Source organism: Globicephala melas, chromosome 12 (genome assembly GCF_963455315.2).
Source record: "Globicephala melas chromosome 12, mGloMel1.2, whole genome shotgun sequence".
Classification (NCBI taxonomy): Eukaryota; Metazoa; Chordata; class Mammalia; order Artiodactyla; family Delphinidae; genus Globicephala; species Globicephala melas.
In genome coordinates, this window is record NC_083325.1 from 71,265,433 (window position 1) to 71,288,010 (window position 22,578).

General features: G+C 37.5%; 1 protein-coding gene across 7 annotated transcripts in view; it reads right to left on the minus strand.

Moving 5' to 3' along the window:
- The window catches only part of NCOA1 (nuclear receptor coactivator 1), a 261,841-nt gene that overhangs the window by 44,791 nt on the left and 194,472 nt on the right, over positions 1-22,578 (minus strand). For all 7 annotated transcript variants that reach the window (XM_060309246.1, XM_030858266.2, XM_060309244.1 and 4 more), the window contains 4 exons: positions 20,639-21,959; positions 17,609-17,789; positions 8,944-9,061; positions 7,499-7,667 (listed from right to left, as the gene is read on the minus strand). In XM_060309246.1, the coding sequence (XP_060165229.1) occupies positions 7,499-7,667; positions 8,944-9,061; positions 17,609-17,789; positions 20,639-21,959 (1,789 nt within the window). The remainder of the gene's footprint in view (positions 1-7,498; positions 7,668-8,943; positions 9,062-17,608; positions 17,790-20,638; positions 21,960-22,578) is intronic.

Sequence of the window (22,578 nt, forward strand, 5' to 3'; positions counted from 1 at the left end):
ACAAAGAATAGGGACGGGACCTGCACCAGTGGGAGGGAGCTGTGAAGGAGGAAAGGTTTCCACACACTAGGAAGGCCCTTCGCGGGCGGAGACTGCGGGTGGCGGAGAGGGGGAGCTTCGATGCCGCGGAGGAGAACACAGTAACAGGGGTGCAGAAGGCAAAGCGGAGAGATTCCCGCACAGAGGATCGGTGCCGACCAGCACTCACCAGCCCGAGAGGCTTGTCTGCTCACCCGCCGGGGTGGGCGGGGGCTGGGAGCTGAGGCTCGGGCTTCAGTCGGATCGCAGGGAGAGGACTGGGGTTGGCTGCGTGAACACAGCCTTAAGGGACTAATGCGCCACAGCTAGAAGGGAGGGAGTCCTGGAGAAAGGCTGGAGCTGCAGAAGAGACAAGAGACTTTTTCTTGCCTCTTTGTTTCCTGGTGCGTGAGGAGAGGGGATTAAAAGCGCCGCTTAATGGAGCTCCAGAGAGAGGTGCGAGCCGCGGCTATGAGTGTGGAGACCAGAAACGGGCAGGAGACGCTAAGGCTGCTGCTGTGGCCACCAAGAAGCCTGTGTGCGAGCACAGGTCACTCTCCACACCTCCCTTCCCGGGAGCTTGTGCAGCCCGCCACTGCCAGGGTCCTGTGATCCAGGGACAACTTCCCCAGGAGAAAACACGGCGTACCTCAGGCTGGTGCAAAGTCACGCCAGCCTCTGCCATCGCAGGCTAGCCCCGCAGTCCGTGCCCCTCCCTCCCCCCAGCCTGAGTGAGCCAGAGCCCCCGAATTAGCTGTTCCTTTAACCCCGTCCTGTCTGAGCGAAGAAGAGACACCCTCAGGCGACCTACACGCGGAGGCGGGTCCAAATCCAAAGCTGAACTCCGGGAGCTGGGCGAAAAAAGAAGAGAAAGGGAAATCTCTCCCAGCAGCCTCACGGGCAGCGGATTAAATCTCCACAATCAACTTGATGTACCCTGCATCTGTGGAATACCTGAATAGACAACGAATCATCCCAAAGTTGAGGCGGTGGACTTCGGGAGCAACGATATATATATATTTTTCCCTTATCTCTTTTTGTGAGTGTGTATGTGTATGCTTCTTTGTGTGATTTTGTCTGTATAGCTTTGCTTTTACCATTTGTCCTAGAGTTCTGTCTGTCCTTTTTTTTTAATTACTTAAAAATATTTTTTTCTTAATTATTTTTAATTTCAATAATTTTAATTTTGTCTTCTTCTTTCTTTCTTTTCTCTCTTTCATTCCGAGCTGTGTGGAGGACAGGCTCTTGGTGCTCCAGCCAGGCGTCAGGGCTGTGCCACTGAGGTGGGAGAGCCAAGTTCAGGACACTGGTCCACAAGAGACCTCCCAGCTCCATATAATATCAAACGGCAAAAATCTCCCAGAGATCTCCCTCTCAACGCTAAGACCCAGCTCCACTCAACGACCAGCAAGTTACAGTGCTGGACATCCTATGCCAAACAACTAGCAACACAGGAACACAACCCCATCCATTAGCATCGAGGCTGCCTAAAATCATAATAAGGCCACAGACACCCCAAAACACACCACCAGACGTGGACCTGCCCACCAGAAAGACAAGATCCAGCCTCATCCACCAGAACACAGGCACTAGTCCCCTCCATCAGGAAGCCTACACAACCCACTGAACCAACCTTAGCCACTGGGGACAGACACCAAAAACAATGGAAACTACGAACCTGCAGGCTGCGAAAAGGAGAACCCAAACACAGTAAGTTAAGCAAAATGAGAAGACAGAGAAACACAGCAGATGAAGGAGCAAGGCAAAAACCCACCAGACCTAACAAATGAAGAGGAAATAGGCAGTCTACCTGAAAAATAATTCAGAATAATGATAGTAAAGATGATCCAAAATCTTGGAAATAGAATGGAGAAAATACAAGAAACGTTTAACAAGGACCTAGAAGAACTAAAAAGCAAACAAACAGAGATGAAAACACAATAAATGAAATTAAAAATTCTCTAGAAGGGATCAATAGCAGAATAACTGAGGCAGAAGAACAGATAAGTGACTTGGAAGATAAAATGGTGGAAATAACTACTGCAGAGCAGAATAAGGAAAAAAGAATGAAAAGAATTGAGGACAGTCTCAGAGACCTCTGGGACAACATTAAACGCACCAACATTCAAATTATAGGGGTCCCAGAAGAAGAAGAGAAAAAGAAAGGGACTGAGAAAATATTTGAAGAGATTATAGGTGAAAAGTTCCCTAACATGAGAAAGGAAATAGTTAATCAAGTCCAGGAAGCACAGAGAGTCCCATACAGGATAAATTCAAGGAGAAACACGCCAAGACACATAATAATCAAACTATCAAAAATTAAATACAAAGAACAAATATTAAAAGCAGCAAGGGAAAAACAACATGTAACACATAAGGGAATCCCCAAAAGGTTAACAGCTGATATTTCAGCAGAAACTCTGCAAGCCAGAAGGGAGTGGCAGGACGTATTTAAAGTGATGAAAGAGAAAAACCTACAACCAAGATTACTCTACCCAGCAAGCATCTCATTCAGATTTGACGGAGAAATTAAAAGCTTTACAGACAAGCAAAAGCTAAGAGAATTCAGCACCACCAAACCAGCTTTACAACAAATGCTAAAGGAACTTCTCTAGGCAGGAAACAAAAGAGAAGGAAAAGACCTACAATAATAAACCCAAAACAATTAAGAAAATGGTAATAGGAACATACATATCAATAATTACCTTAAATATAAATGGATTAAATGCTCCAACCAAAAGACATAGACTGGTTGAATGGGTACAAAAGCAAGACCCGTACATATGCTGTATGCAAGAGACCCACTTCACATAAAGGCTGAAAGTGAGGGGATGGAAAAAGATATTCCATGCAAATGGAAATCAAAAGAAAGCTGGAGTAGCAATTCTCATATCAGACAAAATCGACTTTAAAACAAAGACTATTACAAGAGACAAAGAAGGACACTACATAATGATCAAGGGATCAATCCAAGAAGAAGATATAACAATTATAAACATTTATTCACCCAACATAGGAGTACCTCAATACATAAGGCAAATACTAACAGCCATAAAAGGGGAAATCGACAGTAACACAATCATAGTAGGGGACTTTACCACCTCACTTTCACCAATGAACAGATCATCCAAAATGAAAATAAATAAGGAAGCACAAGCTTTAAATGATACATTAAACAAGATGGACTTAATTAATATTTATAGGACATTCCATCCAAAAACAACAAAATACACATTCTTCTCAAGTACTCATGGAACATTCTCCAGGATAGATCATATCTTGGGTCACAAATCAACCCTTGGTAAATTTAAGAAAATTGAGATCGTATCAAGTATCTTTTCCGACCACAACGCTATGAGACTAGATATCAATTACAGGAAAAAACCTGTAAGAAATACAAACACAGGGAGGTTAAACAACACACTACTTAATAACCAAGAGATCACTGAAGAAATCAAAAAGGAAATCAAAAAATACCTAGAAACAAATGACAATGAAAACACAATGACCCAAAACCTATGGGATGCAGCAAGAGCAGTTCTAAGAGGGAAGTTTATAGCTATACAAGGCTACCTTAAGAAACAAGAAACATCTCAAATAAACAACCTAACCTTACACCTCAAGCAATTAGAGACAAAAGAACAAAAAATCCCCAAAGTTAGCCAAAGGAAAGAAATCATAAAGATCAGATCAGAAATAAATGAAGGAAACGATGGCAAAGATCAATAAAACTAAAAGCTGGTTGTTTGAGAAGATAAACAAAATTGATAAATCATTAGCCAGACGTATCAAGAAAAAAAGGGAGAAGACTCAAATAAATAGAATTAGAAATGAAAAAGGAGAAGTAACAACTGACACTGCAGAAATACAAAGGATCATGAGAGATTACTACAAGCAGCTATATGCCAATAAAATGGACAACCTGGAAGGAATGGACAAATTCTTAGAAATGCACAACCTTCCGAGACTGAACCAGGAAGAAATAGAAAATATAAACAGACCAATTACAAGCACTGAAATTGAAACTGTAATTAAAAATCTTCCAACAGGGGGCTTCCATGGTGGCGCAGTGGTTGGGGGTCCACCTGCTGATGCTGGGGACACGGGTTCGTGCCCTGGTCTGGGAGGATCCCGCATGCCGTGAAGCGGCTGGGCCCATAAGCCATGGCCGCTGAGCCTGCGCGTCCGGAGCCTGTGCTCTGAAGCGGTAGAGGCCGCAGCGGTAGAGGCCACAGCGGTGAGAGGCCCGCGTAATGCAAAAAAAAAAAAAAAAAATTTTCCAACAAACAAAAGCCCAGGACAAGATGGCTGCACAGGCAAATTCTATCAAACATTTAGAGAAGAGCTAACACCTATCCTTTTCAAATTCTTCCAAAATACAGTAGAGGGAGGAATACTCCCAAACTCATTCTACGAGGCCACCATCACTCTGATACCAAAACCAGACAAAGATGTCACAAAGAAAGAAAACTACAGGCCAATATCACTGATGAACATAGATGCAAAAATCCTCAACAAAATACTAGCAAACAGAATCCAACAGCACATTAAAAGGATCATACATTATGATCAAGCAGGGTTTATCCCAGGAATGTAAGGATTCCTCAATATATGCAAATCAATCAACGTGATATACCATATTAACAAATTGAAGGAGAAAAACCACATGATCATCTCAATCGATGCAGAAAAAGCTTTCGACAAAATTCAACACCCATTTATGATAAAAACCCTGCAGAAAGTAGGCATAGAGGGAACTTTCCTCAACATAATAAAGGCCATATATGACAAACCCACAGCCAACATTGTCCTCAATGGTGAAAAACTGAAACCATATCCTCTAAAATCAGGAACAAGACAAGGTTGCCCACTCTCACCACTATTATTCAACATAGTTTTGGAAGTTTTAGCCACAGCAATCAGAGAAGAAAAAGAAATAAAAGAAATCCAAATTGGAAAAGAAGAAGTAAAGCTGTCACTGTTTGCAGATGACATGATACTATGCATAAAGAATCCTAAAGATGCTACCAGAAAACTACTAGAGCTAATCAATGAATTTGGTAAAGCAGCAGGATACAAAATTAATGCACAGAAATCTCTTGCATTCCTATACACTAATGATGAAAACTCTGAAAGTGAAATTAAGAAAACACTCCCACTTACCACTGCAACAAAAAGAATAAAATATCTAGGAATAAACCTACCTAAGGAGACAAAAGACCTGTATGCAGAAAATTATAAGACACTGATGAAAGAAATTAAAGATGATACAAATAGATGGAGAGATATACCGTGTTCTTGGATTGGAAGACTCAACATTGTGAAAATGACTCTACTACCCAAAGCAATCTACAGATTCAATGCAATCCCTATCAAACTACCACTGGCATTTTTCACAGAACTAGAGCAAAAAATTTCACAATTTGTATGGCAACACAAAACACCCTGAACAGCCAAAGCAATCCTGACAAAGAAAAACGGAGCTGGAGGAATTAGGCTCCCTGACTTCAGACTATACTACAAAGCTACAGTAATCAAGACAGTAGGGTACTGGCATAAAAACAGAAATATAAATGAATGGAACAGGACAGAAAGCCCAGAGATAAACCCATGCACATATGGTCACCTTATCTTTGATAAAGGAGGCAAGAATATACAGTGGAGAAAAGACAGCCTCTTCAATAAGTGGTGCTGGGAAAACTGGACAGCTCCATGGAGAAGAATGAAATTAGAACACTCCCTAATACCATACACAAAAATAAACTCAAAACGGATTAAAGACCTAAATGTAAGGCCAGACACCATCAAACTCTTAGAGGAAAACATAGGCAGAACACTCTTTGACATAAATCACAGCAAGATCCTTTTGACCCACCTCCTAGAGAAACGGAAATAAAAACAAAAATAAACAAATGGGACCTAATGAAACTTAAAAGCTCTTGCACAGCAAAGGAAACCATAAACAAGACGAAAAGACAACCCTCAGAATGGGAAAAAATATTTGCAAATGAAGCAACTGACAAAGGATTAATCTCCAAAATTTATAAGCAGCTCATGCAGCTCAATAACAAAAAACCAAACAACCCAATCCAAAAATGGGCAGAAAACCTAAATAGACATTTCTCCAAAGAAGATATACAGATTGCCAACAAACACATGAAAGAATGCTCAACATCATTAATCATTAGAGAAATGCAAATCAAAACTACAATGAGATTATCTCACACCGGTCAGAATGGCCATCATCAAAAAATCTACAAACAATAAATGCTGGAGAGGGTGTGCAGAAAGAAGGGAACCCTCTTGCACTGTTGGTGGGAATGTAAACTGATACAGCCACTATGGAGAACAGTATGGAAGTTCCTTAAAAAACTAAAAATGGAACTACCATACGACCCAGCAATCCCACTACTGGGCATATACCCTGAGAAAACCAGAATTCAAAAAGAGTCATGTACCACAATGTTCATTGCAGCTCTATTTACAATAGCCAGGACATGGAAGCAACCTAAGTGTCCATCAACAGATGAATGGATAAAGAAGATGTGGCACATATATACAATGGAATATTACTCAGCCATAAAAGGGAATGAAACTGAGTTATTTGTAGTGAGGTGGATGGACCTAGAGAGTGAAGTAAGTCAGAAAGAGAAAAACAAATACCATATGCTAACACATATATATGGAATCTAAAAAAAAAAAGAAAGAAAATGGTCAGAAGACCCTATGGGCAAGACAGGAATAATGATGCAGACCTACTAGAGAATGGACTTGAGGATACGGGGAGGGAGTCGGGTAACGTGGGACAAAGTGAGAGAGTGGCATGGACATATATACACTACCAAACGTAAAATAGATAGCTAGTGGGAAGCAGCCGCATAGCACAGGGAGATCAGCTCAGTGCTTTGTGACCACCTAGAAGGGTGGGATAGGGAGGGTGGGAGGGAGGGAAATGCAAGAGGGAAGAAATATGGGGTCATTTGTATATGTATAACTGATTCACTTTGTTATAAAGCAGAAACTGACACACCATTGTAAAGCAATTATACTCTAATAAAGATGTTAAAAAATATATATACTGGTTATGATGCACTAAAGTGATCTTTTAACTACAAAGTCTCAAAAACACTAACCCGGAAGTTGGAATGTCATGGAACATATAGGTTGAAGTGTAGCATGAAGGGAGGACAAATTAAGTCCTAAAATAAGAAATGATGTTATAAAATATGGATTTTATTCTAGGGGGAGCTTGTAAGATTATGTTCCATAGTAAAAGGCTAAAACTCTCTAATTCTAATTATTATGATATTTTTGTTTAAAAAGCCCATTATTTAACTATTATATATTTTGATAACTTTCACAAGGGTAAATTATAAAACAGCTAAAACACAGTGAGGGTAATATGGAAAAGTCTTGCTTAAAAATAATTTTCTAGCTTTCAGGGCTCCATCATTTAAATAATGTCAACTTTAGTAAATACCTGAACAAGTTTGTCAATTCCCAGAGCTCTGTCTAGTTCAGCTAGCTCAGTTTCATCTTTGCCACTGAGGAAGGATACCAGCTGTTCAAGAAGAGCCTTCTCATCATTTCTTCCTTCGACTGTTGTTGGTGGACAGAGAAGCTCATCTAACTGTGAACTAATGCACTGGCTGCAGAATCAAAAGATAAGAAAGTTTAAGACTGATATAGCAAGTAAGTATTCAACCTTAGGAATGCAAATACACACACACACACACACACACACACACACACACACACACATATGCAAATGTAGTTCTAGGAAATTCTCTGTTGAAATGCTTTTTTAACCAATTCTTATGCAATGAAAATTTCTATACTTAATGGGCAGAAATTTATGAATGTTTGGTATGTAGCTTGAATATATTTTTCATTATTTTGTCAATCAATGAATTTTGTTTCCATATTCTTCATGTTAGCTTACAGAAATAGCCTGAAAAATTAACCAAACATAGTTAAGAGAAAATAATTTTTAACAGAAGTAAAAAATAAAAATCAACCAAAAACTCAGAAAAAAATCATTTAGTCTATATCAAGATTTATACTATTTATTCTATGGGTGCCATTAATTATTGATAATTGAACCATAATCAAAACAGTACATATTATATTACTTAACTTTCAAGGATGATCAAATTATATTGATAACATGACATGATTATCATTTACAAAGGAAATCAAACTAGAAAAATGAAACATGCTCAGTGTTAAGCAATAAATTGTTGATTACATGTAGTCTAATCCAAACTGATACCAACTGATGCATAAAACTTAGAAATACATAGAAGATAATACTAGTACTAATACTACTTGTATAATAATATAATTATAAGGATTCTTCTTTTGGGAAGGTAAATGGGACTACAGTTCACAGTTAAGGCTCCACACTCAATATTACCTACTCATCCTTTGGTTGCTATATATGAGATACACTCTATGTGTTGGAATGGAGCTACCTGTGTGGATTAAGAAATTAAATTCCAATTAAGATGGGACACTGAGTAGAGGTGGAAAGTACCTTCCCTTCTTATCCACTCTTGCTCCAAATAAAGAGAAAAGCTGGACAAAATAAAGAGCAACATAGTTGTTGCGCTGAGGCCAATTCATCCACAGGTCCCAGGAATTTTATGGTAATCAATCAAAGAAAAGTAAGAGATGAAAAATAAAACAACAGCTGCATACTATATCAGCCTCCTGATAATTACAATGTACACTAGCCTTGCAGTCATGCAGTAAATAAATGTTTGATTCGGTGTCCTCCTCCATCCTTTTCTTTTCATTAAACCTTCACTTCTATTAATATCTCACAAAATACCAATACAGACTGGAATCTAGTTTGGGAAAAGTAGTTCTTTGCTGTAGAAGTTGGTATCTGATACTTCATAATATACAAAATGTATTACTCACTCCTCTGGCTTATTCTGATTTACAGCTGTCACTGTATTATTTGTCCATGGAACCTGATCACCACTTCCTGGTTGTCCAAACTGGTTATCAATTGCTTCCAATTCCAGCTCAGGTAATCCTGGTTAAAGAAGAAAAGGTAAGAAGTCAGGACATATTACAATGGAAGATAAGATGATAATATTTTTAAGAAGTAATATATTGTACGGTAGAGTGAGATTTCCCCTATAAAATACTACCTCAGTGATACAAAAGTCACTTATCCAGAAACTTAAATTATCTAGAATGTGACCACATAATAAGTAAATGAGAAAGTGAGAAAAGGTCTCTGAATCAAAGGAAGTCCGATGTTAAAAGTTTTTATATATTACCATAAGAGAATCACTTAGGACTTTGTCTGAAATTATTTATTTTAAAGACAATCATAACAATTTGGTTGACTGCTTATTCAGTCTACACCATATTAGAATATGCTATAAGTAGGGGCAGTGTTACTGTCATAAAGTGAGAGCCGCAAGTAAAAGATAAAATATGTTCTATAAAAGGCAGGAACAGAAACTAAAGGGCACTGCAGTCTGGGGACAAAACTCTACAGTTGTTAACTGAGAATATAGCTGTACAATAACAGTATAATTAATTGATGTCTATAATGATGAATGAAAAAAGGGGTTGAATTATGTCTTGTAATAGAAGAAAATAGTTTGTGCACTTTAGAACGTTTTTGTGTGGGCAATGGTTTTGAAAGGTTTATTTCTGTACTATTTATAGTAGGAAAGAACTGTAAATAACCTAAATACCAGAAATTTGCTGATTGATTAATGAATTATGGTATAGATATTTACAACATGCTGATAAATGAAAAATAAAAAAAGTATAATCTAAGACATTATGTTTAGGATGATTCTGTTTTTATAAGCTATTTCATATATATTAATAGAAAAAATGCTCGTAGGCTATATATCCTTGGTAGATTTTAGGTTGTGAGATTAAGGATTACTTTATTTTCTTTTAGTGTTTCTCATGGTTATTTGTAATCTCTAAAGAGAACAAAATTCATATGTTGAAGCCTTAACCTCTAGTACTTCAGAATATGACTGTATTTGGGGACAGGGCTTTGAGTGAAGTGACTAAGTTAAAATAGAGTCGTTAGGGTGGGCTCTAATTTAATATGACTGGTGTTCTTAAAAGAAGAGGTGGTTAGGACACAGACAACACAGACAGAGGGACAGCCATGAGGACATAGTAAGAAGGAAGCCATCTGCAAGCTAGTGAGAGAGGCCTCAGAAGACACCAAACCTGTTAACCCCCTAACCTTGGACTTCAAGCCTTCAGATTGTGAGAAAATAAATTTCTGGCAATAAAATACCACTGGTCTGTGGTATTTTATTATTATGGCAGCCCTAGCAAACTAAAAACAAAAACTAAGAAAGCCTTGGTGGCTTAAGAAAAAACAGAATTAGGTAGAATTCTTCATTCTAATGAATGGAGAATAAGTAGATTTAAGGATGCTCCCCAAATTTATTTAATGCTGGATACTGATCATTATTAACCACACAAAACATGTTAGGCTCACTTTTATGTGAAATATACTCAATATTTAGTATGAATGAAACATAGGAGTCCATATAAAAGCACATTCACTTCTACATGCAAAGAATTATAGCCTGCAATTAAACTTTCTTCTTTATCATGACAAATGATAGAGAAATCAAATTCTAAAAGGATTCTGGGGAAAAAAAAGCAAAAAACAAAGCAAACAAAAAACACCAAACAACAACAATAAATGGTGATAGGAAAGTAATCCCTTAATTCCTCTCATTACTTCAGTCAGGAAGTTGGTCAAAGATTATCTAAAGCTGTCTCATTGCTCTGCTGCACACATTAATTTTTCAATCTTATTCCATTTTAGAAATCTAACCTAAACAAAATAATTATATTTAAGAGTCAAAGAAAACTTACATGGCTGTCTACCATCAATACTTAGTATTACAGGATAGTTTATTTGACTCAGTAATAGGACACAGTATCTCATTTTAGTAGTCTTGATGGGAAAAAAGGTTAAGAAAACAAGTTGGATAAAATATTTTCAAAATAAAGATTCACGTGCTAAATTTGGTGAAAAGGGGGGGAAAATCCAAAGAAATCAATCACTGATTCAATTAAAAGTTTTGTTTGCATAGGCTGTATGCTTAAAAGAAGTTGGTTTTTATTCTAAAAGTCACTTCAACCTTTTAGGACTTCCTTTAGAAACTCACTTACATAAAAAAAACTCGAGGATTTGCTGCAATGTTTTACGAAATACACACTTTATCTCTCTTTGTCCAGGGAATAAACCTACTATTTTTGGTCTTGTTTGTGTCTCTATTGCAAACATGAGTAAGTATGTATATATGTTACACAAGACAGGCATAGTAATTTTTAAAGGGACGCATTACTGCATTTACTAGTCTCTGTTGGAGAGAGGCAGCTGAAGCAGGGGTAGGAAACAAGCTCTTAGCGATTCCTGATCAAGCTATTAATGGTTTTGCTTTTTTTTAATCATCTGAGCAAAGGGCTCAACATCATATTTTCTCCATTTTAAACATGGTTAAAAGAAAACTTTATATCCCTGTGAGCCACAGCGATTCCAGCTTAAAAGAGCTTATATTATTAAAAAATTTAAAAACTTCTGCACACAAAGTAGAAAGCATTGTCTAATCAAGAGAGTGGCTTTTGCACACTTTACTCCACTAAGAGTTGATTCAGCATCTAGTGATTGTGATGTTCACAGTTAATTTTCTTCAGCTGTTGGTAAAGAGATTTCTGGTTCAGTTTTGTGTTGCATTTGGCTGTTAACTACTCACAGCAGTTAGAATGTTTTATTTGACTAATTTCTCTACTATACAAAAAGAACTATAAATCAATAAGATGAAAACTGAATAGCCCAATAGATATATGGTCAGAGAATATAAACAGGTCACATGAAATCACTGAAAATTGATCAACCTAATTCACAATAAAAAAAATACAGATTAAAACTACATTGAGATACTTAAAAAAACACATCAAATTGGCAAAGATGAGAAAATGCATAATTCATCTTATTAGAAAGGACGTGTGGAAAGAGGAACATTATCAGTTAGAGTGTAAACTGGCATAAGAAAGGCCATTTGGCAAAATCTGTCTACCCTTTGACCCAGCAATTCTGTTCAGAATTTATATTTCAGATATACTCTCAAATGTGGTCAACTATCTCTACATAAGATTATTCATTTTAGTTTTGTACTGGCAAAAGATGCCTACCGATAGCCACAACACACTAAACACAACCTCAGAAACAGGGAACTAAAAATGGAGTTTTGAAGTACTGAAAATGTTTTATGTGAAACAATTATTTTTAGTTATGAACACTATTAATGTACTACAGATTAATAAGATTTTAAAAATTATCATCTCAGAATATGTTCATAGAACATAAAAACAAGCACCTCAGTAGGTCATTCCTTACTTCAGTGATGTTGCCAATGTTCAAATATTTTTGAAGTTCTTCTAGAACTGTCTTAACCAGTATACAAGTCCTTCAAGAAAATACTTCTCCTTATAACTACATCTAATTTTGGTTCTGATGTTTTAAAAAGTATTATTCTTTTCAGATCAACAAATTTGGCTCCAAATAACTTCACAAAACTTCAAAAGTCAAATCCACCCTCAAGGGATAGAAATTTAAAGATGGTAAAAAGGACATAGTAGAGGTTCTGAAGGTACTGCCAAGAAAGCACATTCTGTATATGTTGATCAACATCCTCCTAAGGTGTCTCTTGATGTGCTCTTGTAGTACATTTCTAACAAAATTATTTAAATCACTTGGTCACACAGTATGGTTGTGTGTGTGCATATACACAATGTGTTTTGAAACCAGGCAGACTGAAATTTAAATCCTGGTTCTGCATATACTAACTGGATAACTTTGGGCAAGTTTTTGTTTGTGTGTTTTCTTTTCTTTCTCTGGAACTTATGACCTTAGTTTCCTCATATGTAAATAGATCTAAGGAAAATTTCTGGTTCAGTGTGAAATATATCATCTATATTTTATTTGATGTGTAAAATTATCACTGAAACAAAAGTAAAAGGGGAAAACAAATCTACAGCTGAAGGAGAGGCAAAAGAAGCAGCATGGCAGCTGACTAGAACAATGAAGAATTTCTGAAAGATAAAACAGATGGAAAGATAAAACTGATGGTGAAATTGACCTAAACTAAAAACCTTACATCAGGACAAAGAGGAGATTTTCCAAAAAGGGGGTTTTTCTCAGAAGAACACTAGAACAACTCCAGGTTCAGTGGTCATTCGAGCGTGTAAAGGAACAGGCCATGGGTGATTGCTGGGATAATTAAAGGACAACTGAACAGCTGCCACCAGGCACTGCTCTGAATGCAGCTGACTCTGGCGTCTGCCCATGGGATTAAAGTGGTGAGTACATGACTCAGTGTGGGAGTTCTGCCCAGGGAATCTCCCAAAGTGGGTGTGAGGGCTGCCACGAGGGATTTCCCCATCACCAACCCCCACTCCTTCACAACGACAACTAAGAATCAGGGCCTCTATAATCAGAACCTACATTCACTGCCAGAGCAAAAGGCCTCTCACTTTAGCTAAAGAAACACTCTAGCTACCAAGATGTTTCATTCTAGGTCTTTTTCAGTATATATGGACAGACAGCCCTGATTTACCAAACATTCAAGAAAAGTCAACAGCAGAAAAGAAAGATAGCAAATTTGACAAAGAGAGAAAGAAACTTTGAAGGAAAAAGGGTTGTTACAGAAAATAGATGAGCCCTAAAGTAATATGCTAAATTTATCATCACATAGATTTAAAAGTCTATCATATACATAAATGGTAATAGACTTCTATGAAAAAAATTTCTAAAAACGTGATCGCCACAATTATAAGAACTCAATAGATTGACTGAAGAGCAGAATGGATATAGTTGAAGATTCAGTTTTGATCCAGAAAATCTGGCCCAGACTCTCTCAGAATACAGTGCAAAGTATGACAGAAAAGATAAGTGACATGGCAGATAGATCCAGAAGTTCTAATAGGTATATCTCAGGTGGTGAAATACTATGATAATTAAACTGTCCTATGTGAGACCTTTGGGCACAAGGTCAAGACATGGAATCAGCTACTGGATAATGGACTCTGGCTCTAGTGAAAGGTAGTGGTGGGCAGTGTAGATGCTAGAGGGGGCAGAGAATCAGAGGCAGTTCTCTTCCCTTTATAAGCTATCATATTTTTGTCCTCATCTTTTTTTCTTTCTTTTTTCTTCTCTAGTCTTTTGTTATCTTTTTCTTTCTCCTGCCCAACTTGTTTCCTTAGCCTTATGCCTCTTGAAACCTTTTTTCTTGTCGGTATGGAAACTTTGTAAACACTGTCTGCAGCTATCACCCTCCCCTCATTTACCTCAATTTCTTCCCCTCTATGCTTCTGGCCTTCAGCAATACTACAGCACAGGGTTTAACAGATTCTGGCCTATTTACAAACTTTTATACATGGAGCTGTATTCAGGGGAGGAAATCTCAAGAAAGAAAAAAGAGCTATTTGCCTCAAGACAGATTATGAATGAAAAACACTCTACTTTCACAGACTTGTAGAGCTAGAAGACACCTTCTTTTTTTTTTAATTAATTAATTTATTTATTTATTTTTGGCTGCATTGGGTCTTGCTGCACACGACCTTCTCTAGTTGCAGCGAACAGGGACTACTCTTCCTAGAGGTGTGCAGGCTTCTCACTGTGGTGGCTCTCGTGTTGTGGAGCACAGGCTCTAGGTGCACAGGCTTCAGTAGTTGTGGCACACAGGCTCAGTAGTTGTGGCTCGTGGGCTCGAGAGCACAGGCTCAGTAGTTGTGGAGCATGAGCTTAGTAGCTCTGTGGCATGTGGGATCTTCCCAGACCAGGGCTTGACCTATGTCCCCTGCACTGGCAGGTGGATTCTTAACCACTGCACCACCAGGTAAGTCCCCCTTCTATTTTTATTAACTTTAATTTTCATCAAATTAACACATATACATAAATTTAAAAGTCAGGACCAAAAGGTCTATTAATGAATAAAAGCAGTTTCCTGTCTTGCCCCTTCTGATCCTTTAACTATTTCCCTTTCAACAGAGGCAACCATCCACAACTTGTGTAGCTGTTTTCTTTAGCATTTGCCTAATTATTTCTAAAATATCTCCATTTTAGATTTCTGACTCCCCATCATGATAGATGGGGTTTTAGTTCTCTCACATCACCTCTCTTATTACCTCCTGTGCCCTCAATTCCCTAACAGAGATCACAGTTCTTTATAAAATAAAAAGTTAATATTTAGATTCTTACGACTACACAAATATTACTCACTGCTAAGTCATGTCATGTACTATGTTCAAACATCCTTTCTTATATCATGATTTCTTTTCGCTGGAGTTAACAATTATTTTTTTTCATTTTCCTGCTTTTCTAGGAGAATTTTTTGGATGCTTCAACATTTTTGACATAAATCTATCATTAATATTTCCTATAAACTCAAAGAGATAAATTTAATTTCTCCCTTGGAGGCCACCTTTCCAGAGGACTCAGGCCCCCTGCTCCAATCAACACTGCTTGTTCTCTAATCTTGCTGATCATTCCTGGACTTCCCTTCAGTTCCTCTGTTTCCCCTGGACCCTGTTTTTCTTTTTTGGTTTTCTCCCTGTTCGCTGAAGTATATCTTCTAGGACCTGTCAAACAAATAAGAAAAGAGTATGCCAAGGAAGTATACAATGAGTGTATGGACTAAAAAATTTTTGAAAAGATATTTCATCCATGAATAACATGGGAAGAAAAAAAGGGACAAAAAGCAAGAAAGAATTTTTGGAAATTAGATATCCAAAATTTTTTAATTGCAAGAGAAATATCAGAAAATAAAGCTGAGAAAAGCTGTCAGAAAGAACAAAAAGACCAAAAGACGTATAGAAAGCAGGGAAGAAAAAGTTAAGATCGACCTTGTTTTGTTTGCTCTCTTTCAAGTTACAGACTTCCTTCAAAGTCCTGATTATCTTTGGCTGTGTCTATTCTAAACAGACACAGTGTTCTAAAACACTGACTGCTTAGGCTCAGTGTGAGGCTTGTGTCTGCTGGTAGCCTTCACTGTTGGATGCTTAGATGGTAGCATGACCTTTGCATTTTAGGGATTTCCCCATACATACCAATATCCAGACATCTTCTTTCTGGCCATTTGGTATCTCCTGAGATAACCCCTCCAGTCTCCCACATTGGAAGGGGAAGGACAAGGATGAAACCAATCAATATGCAGACTTTCACTTTATCTACTCTTAGCCTTACACCTCATTGCTTCCCAACTGTGCCGGATATCCCAGAGTCTGGAATCTCTATTTCAATTAGAAGACTTCTGAAGTTGTTTCATCTATTCTTATTTTGCAGATAAAGAGAATGATACTCAGAAAATTCATGTGCTTAAGGTATTACCATTAATAAACGGGAAATATGAGACTTGAACCTAGGCTCCTGCTCTCATCTAGTGTTCTGGTCAGCTGAAAAACTGCTTCCAAAAATGTCAGAGATGACTTGAGATTTTTCTTTCCAGATGTCTGGAATCTTGGTAAGCTTTTGGGAATTGTGTCATGCCAGCTAAAAGCTGTAGTCAGACTGAAATAAACAAGGCCCACATCTGGTCCCATTAGAAGAGGGACAGGCAAATTTTGAAAGTGAGCTGGTTAGTTTCCTTTACTTTCAAGGTCACACAATGGAATTATCACCACTATTTTTTTCAACTTCAAAATTTGATGGGTGAAAACTATCTTCATGAATTGGAAGTATACTATTCAAAGTGTCTCTTAAGTAGGAGAATGCTACCATGGGCTAGAGGAGTCATGACCTATTTCAACATAAATGTCTCCTAAACAGTGGCCCATGAAAAACTCATTCTGTGGGGTAACATGTATTACTTGAGAAAAGGAATTCCATAATTAAGAAAAGTTTGGAAAATGCTGGATTAAAGAAATCTTTAAATTTAACTTGTAAGGCTAAAAGGACGTATTGTACAACATGGGGAATATAGTCAATATTCTGTAATAATTGTAAATGGAGTGTAAACTTTAAAAATTGTATAAAATTTTGTTTTAAATTAAAAAACAATAAACTGGCACAAACATAAAGCAAAACAATTTTTAAAATACATAAACTAGTTCATCTAACACAGGACTTCCTAAAACCTTTAATATGCACTATGGAATTTTAATAGAGGAATGGTGTATATGTCACGTAGCATTTGCCCAGTGTATGTTAGCACAAAATCCTTTTTTTCATAGGACTAGTGTTCAAGGAATACACTTTGGGAAACATAATCTGATCCAATATTATATTTCTGAAAGTCCTACTGTGGAATGCTTTGGGTAAGAACACAAAATTGCTCTCCTTAACATCAACTGCTCACCTTAACATCAATTACAAAAAGTAGAGGTTATACTGTAACTTAAAATAGACATGATGAGTGAAGTTCATATGTCTGAAAGTAACTGTGTATTACTAATAGTGGCATTAATGAAAAGATATTTCACTCTCAACCAACAAAAGGTCTGTGCAATAATGATGAGAGACAAAGCACTAATCCACATTATCATTAAACATTTAAAATGAAGTTCTGTCCCCAACACATACTATTCAGCCTGGAAGTGGGTCTGGCAGTGGTGGTCTGAAGTGCAGCTGGCAGGATCTCCGATTTGATGGCTACAGTGGTGACTGCACCATCCATCCTCTCTGTCTCACATAAGCCTGGCAACTGTGCTGCCTTCTCCAGCGTGGGTAGTAACTGATCAAACTGGTCAAGGTCAGCTGTAAACTAAGAATGGAAACCAAAGTTAGAGGAAATATATTCTACACTTTCACCTGAAACAATGTAGAAAACAAGTTGTTCCTTTAAACTATATGAATTGAGTGTGACTATGAGAGAATGAAGAAAGAAGAATTAGAAAGATTGGGGTCTCACTGAAATAACAGGACCTAACACTGGAACAAAATGTGGACGCTTATGATATTAATATACTACAGGATATAAGATAACATACACATAGTGCTTATCTACTATATCTCTGTATAAAATGTATGCACTGGAAAAAGACTGAACTGGAAAGAAATATCGAGAGTACTGTGTTACGACGATAGCACCATGGGTGATTATCTTCTGTCATATTTTTCAAAATTTTATAAAATGGCTTACTTTATGATGGTGCAAAACATACACTGTTTTTTAAAATAATTTTTAAAAGTTTGGGAAAGTTTTTAATAAATATTAGCTTGAAAGATCCCAGAAAGGTCACTTCCCACTTAAGTACTTACTAGAATAAGAAACATATCTTCTAGCATAGGTAGGGAGTTCCTACATCTGTCTGTGGCTATGCACAGGAGAAAACTGACCTTTATTTCACAGTATTATTCCACTATGGTTACCTTAAGATAATTCATCAACATAAAATGTCTACCTGTTTGGGTTTCATTATTTACTTCAACAAAAATTTCTTTCTAGATTGTGTAACAGAATTACATGTATTTTTTTTTTTAAAGTGTGGCTTCTTTCACTTAACGTTACATTTCTGAAGTTTAGACACCTTGTCGCAAGTAGCAATAGATCACTTTGTTTTCGTTGCTGAATAGTATCTCATTGTATGAATATGCTACAATATATTTATCAATTCTACTGTAATGGATTTGGGAGTTTTTCTGGGTTTTGGCTAATACAAGTTAAACTACTATGACTATTTTTGAACATGTCTTTTGTGGCACATGCAAAAAGTACTAACAATAAAGGAAAAAACTGACAAATTGGACTATGCTAAAATGAAGAACTTCACTCCAACAAAAAGCACCATTAAGAGAAAGAAAAGGCAAGGCACAACATAGAGAAGATATCCGCAAATATATAAACAATAAAGGACTCACCCAAAATGCATAAAGAACTCTTACAGGTCAATAGGAAAAATATAACATATTGGGAAAATGGGCAAAACACCTGAACAGGCTATTTACAAAAGAAGAAATCTAAATGACCAATAAATGTTTACCAGGGAAAGGCAAATTAAAACTACGAAATATCACTACACAGACCCCAGAACAGCTAAAATTTAAAAGACTGACAACAGCAAGTATTAACAAGGATATGGAACAACTAAAAGGAATTCTCACACACTAGGAAAACTGGCATTATCTACTAAAGATGAACACATACATATTTTACGATCTTGCAATTCCACTCCCAGGTATAAACTCAGCAGAAATACATGTACATGTGCACTAAAACAGATGTGCCAAGATTGTACACAATGGTATTTTCTTATAAAGCTGTTACTTTTAAAGTTAATTTTAAAGCATGAGAGTTTTAACATAGTTATTATTTAAAGCTGTTTTTCAGCTGAGAAACACAGCACTAGTTTAGTTGTACCAAGAGACAGCCTTCTCAAAGAGCACACACGTAAAGAAATAACCCAAATAGTGTTATAGTAAAGAGAGACAATACAGAGCACTATGAGAGTGGAGAGGAAGGGAATGTTTAACTAAGGCTACTGGGGAAGGCTTTACAGAAATGATGTCTGAATTGTTTGTGAAGGATGAGTAGAAGTTCAGCAGACATAGAAAGGAGAGCAAGGCAGAAGATGCTTAGAAGAGACATGGCTTATCTCAGGAATGGCAAGGGCTTCCATGTGCCTAGAATGCAGTATGCCTGAGGGAAGAGAGAGACTTCTGTGAGATGAGGGCACAAAATAAAGCTGACTCAAGAAACTGTAGGACCTATACGTACTAAGTGTGAATCTTGTTTCACAATGAAGAGTCTTATTAATAAACTGCTTTGTGAATACATTTTCAGCTATTTCATGTATGTCTATATTCTGTCTAAATAATGTGTAAGCTCCTAGCAGGGAGGAACCACATTTTCTGTTTTTCTTAAATTCCTTCAGAGTCCACAGCAATTACTCAATAAATGAAGCTGCCTATTACTTTTCACTCCACGCCCTACCCCAGCCTAAACACAGAGGTTCCTGATCCATAACAATTTATGCAAAGGTTTATTTGTATTTACTTCTGTTTCAGGGCATGTTATATACCCTACTACCCAGAATACTCAAAGTCCCTATTCTGATGGGGGTTGTGGACTGAGGGCAGTTAGAATCAGATGAGAAGGAAACAGACTTTTAAAAATGCTTCAAAGGAAATTAAATAGCAAAGCAAGCCAGACTAGGCAGCTTTGTCCACCTCCTCACATTTCTCTCTCATTTCATTTACATCAGAGGTTCCCAAATGTAGTTACATATCAGAGTTCTCTGGGGAGTGTCTTTAAAATACAGGTTTCTAGGTTCTATTCTGAAAGAGTTGGATTTAATAGGTGGGAAGATGGGAGGAGGGGGCAGGGAAGGTATTTTTTTAAACCTCCAAAGATGTGAACTCTAATTTTATAGAAAGAAAGAAACATCTACTTTCTTAGAATGCCACATTAATATTGTCGCCCTCCAAGGTTCCAAAGAGAACTTTTCAGGGCATCCCGTAATTTCTCAACCATTGAAACTAACCTTTTAACACATGCCCAAGGGATAGGCAAAACATAGCCTGAATCCAAATATGGTCTATGGATGGAATAAAATAAATGAAAAGAAAAAAACAACTAGGAATGTTCATTCTGTGAAGCAAGGAATTACCTACCTGGCTCTGTGACTCCAGTTTAATTTCCTCAGGAGCAGGTTTGGTCATTGGGGCTGGATTTGTGTTACAAGGATCCATCTGTTCTTTCTTTTCCACCTTCACCTTTACATCATCCAGGCTCAGGTTTGGAGTGGATCTTAAATCTTTCTCATCTTTATCTAAAAGGTAGCGTAGGAGCTGATGGTCTTTTGATTCTTTTTTCTTTGAAGCATCCAGTTCCAGCTTTATACTGGAGTTCCCTTGTACCTGTCCAGTCACTGCCACAGAAGTAGATGCACTGTCCTTTTTATCAGGCTCCACAGACAAAGTTGTGATATCCGAGGGGCTACCCTCCTGTAAGAGCCGGTGTAGGATTTTGTGCCGCTCTGTCAGTGAGCTATGAGAGGAAGGGCAAGAACCACTTGAAGAGCTAGCAGAGGCAGAGCTGGGAGTGCCTGTGCAGGACAGTACCTCTTTGCAACTTGTGTCTATATCAGCATGCCGTAACTGCTGCTCTGCAGTTGTTGTCAAAAGCTGCACTAGTTTGTGACTGGTTTGAGAGTATTTATTGTCTCCATCTGAGAGTCTGTCACTGTTATGCAGAAGCCCAGAATCCAGAGGTTTGCCATCATTAGAGCTGTTGTCAGACTGAATCATTTCATTTAAAATGGATGCGATCTCTTTATTATCTTTGGATTCAGCTTTTGCTGGCTGTATATTTAATCTGTTAGGTGAATTCTGTGAGCTCATCTGCCTGAGGACTGGAGAACTGGCAGAGAAGCCAACAGAGTTATTGGGTCCTTCATTCATACTCTGTAAAGGTGTTACTGGGATGTTTGAATAAGATCGGTTACTATTATTACAGGCAGTACTTGTCATGCTAACGGGGGAGCTTAATGTCGGAATATTAGGAGGAAATGAATTGTTTGGCATCCTGGGCCTTGTTGCCAATCCAGAACTAACTTGTCTCCTTGGAGACATGAACTGTGCAAGGGATATTCCTGTACCTTCCATAGGAGAATTATTGAGGTTTAAAGACGGATTAGTGCTCTGGGAACTGGCCTGTCCCTGGTTTAAGGCAACACTGGCTACAATCTGATTTCCAGGTGAGCATCCAAAACTCCCTTGGCTGTTGCTAGAATTACTATGACTGCTGCTATGAAGGTCTGAGCTCTGTTGGCGGTTTACTCTGGTGGATACCACGTTGTTGTTGGATGGTGGCAATGTAGCTGAACGGGCCGCGCCGTGAGCTGGAGAGATACTAGGATTGACGGAAGGGTTTACCCGGGGAATTGACATTCCAGGATTAGTGTCATCTTGAGGAGAAAGACCACTGTGTTCCCTAGAGGAGGAAAAGACATTCAAAGATCTTCACTGTTTTCCATTATAATATTTTTATGATGCATATTATAAAACAAGACCATTAATCTCACTAATGTAGCAAACTATCAAGTAAAAAGCTTCTGTATCACTTTAAACTAAGAAAAGCAGTGGACTGTTAGTACTACTGTGAAATATTAGCATCACTTAATAGGCAATAGTGCTTAAGACCCTGTAAATATGATAATGGTTTCAGTTAAATGGGAGAGAAACCTTTCTTGGCCTTGGAAAAAAATCCAATATATGCACTTTTAAACTTTTCAAAATTTCATATAAATAATTAACACTACATAAGACTTTTAGTTAAAAGAGAAACTTTCCACACCTCTCTGGTATTTATTTATGGTATTTATTTATGACTCCCTTGTTACAGCTTTTAAGTATTTCAACTTCAAAGAGGAAGACTGGGTAAGGAAAATACTGTGTCACTGATGTAAAAATTAAAAAGGGTGACATGCAGACATAGCAGATGTTCTGAAAGAGAAATCACAATATGAAAAAAAGAACTGTGCTAATTCCACTCACAAGCATAAATTAAACTAAAATTAGAAAATGCAGAATACTGAATTCAGATTTTCATC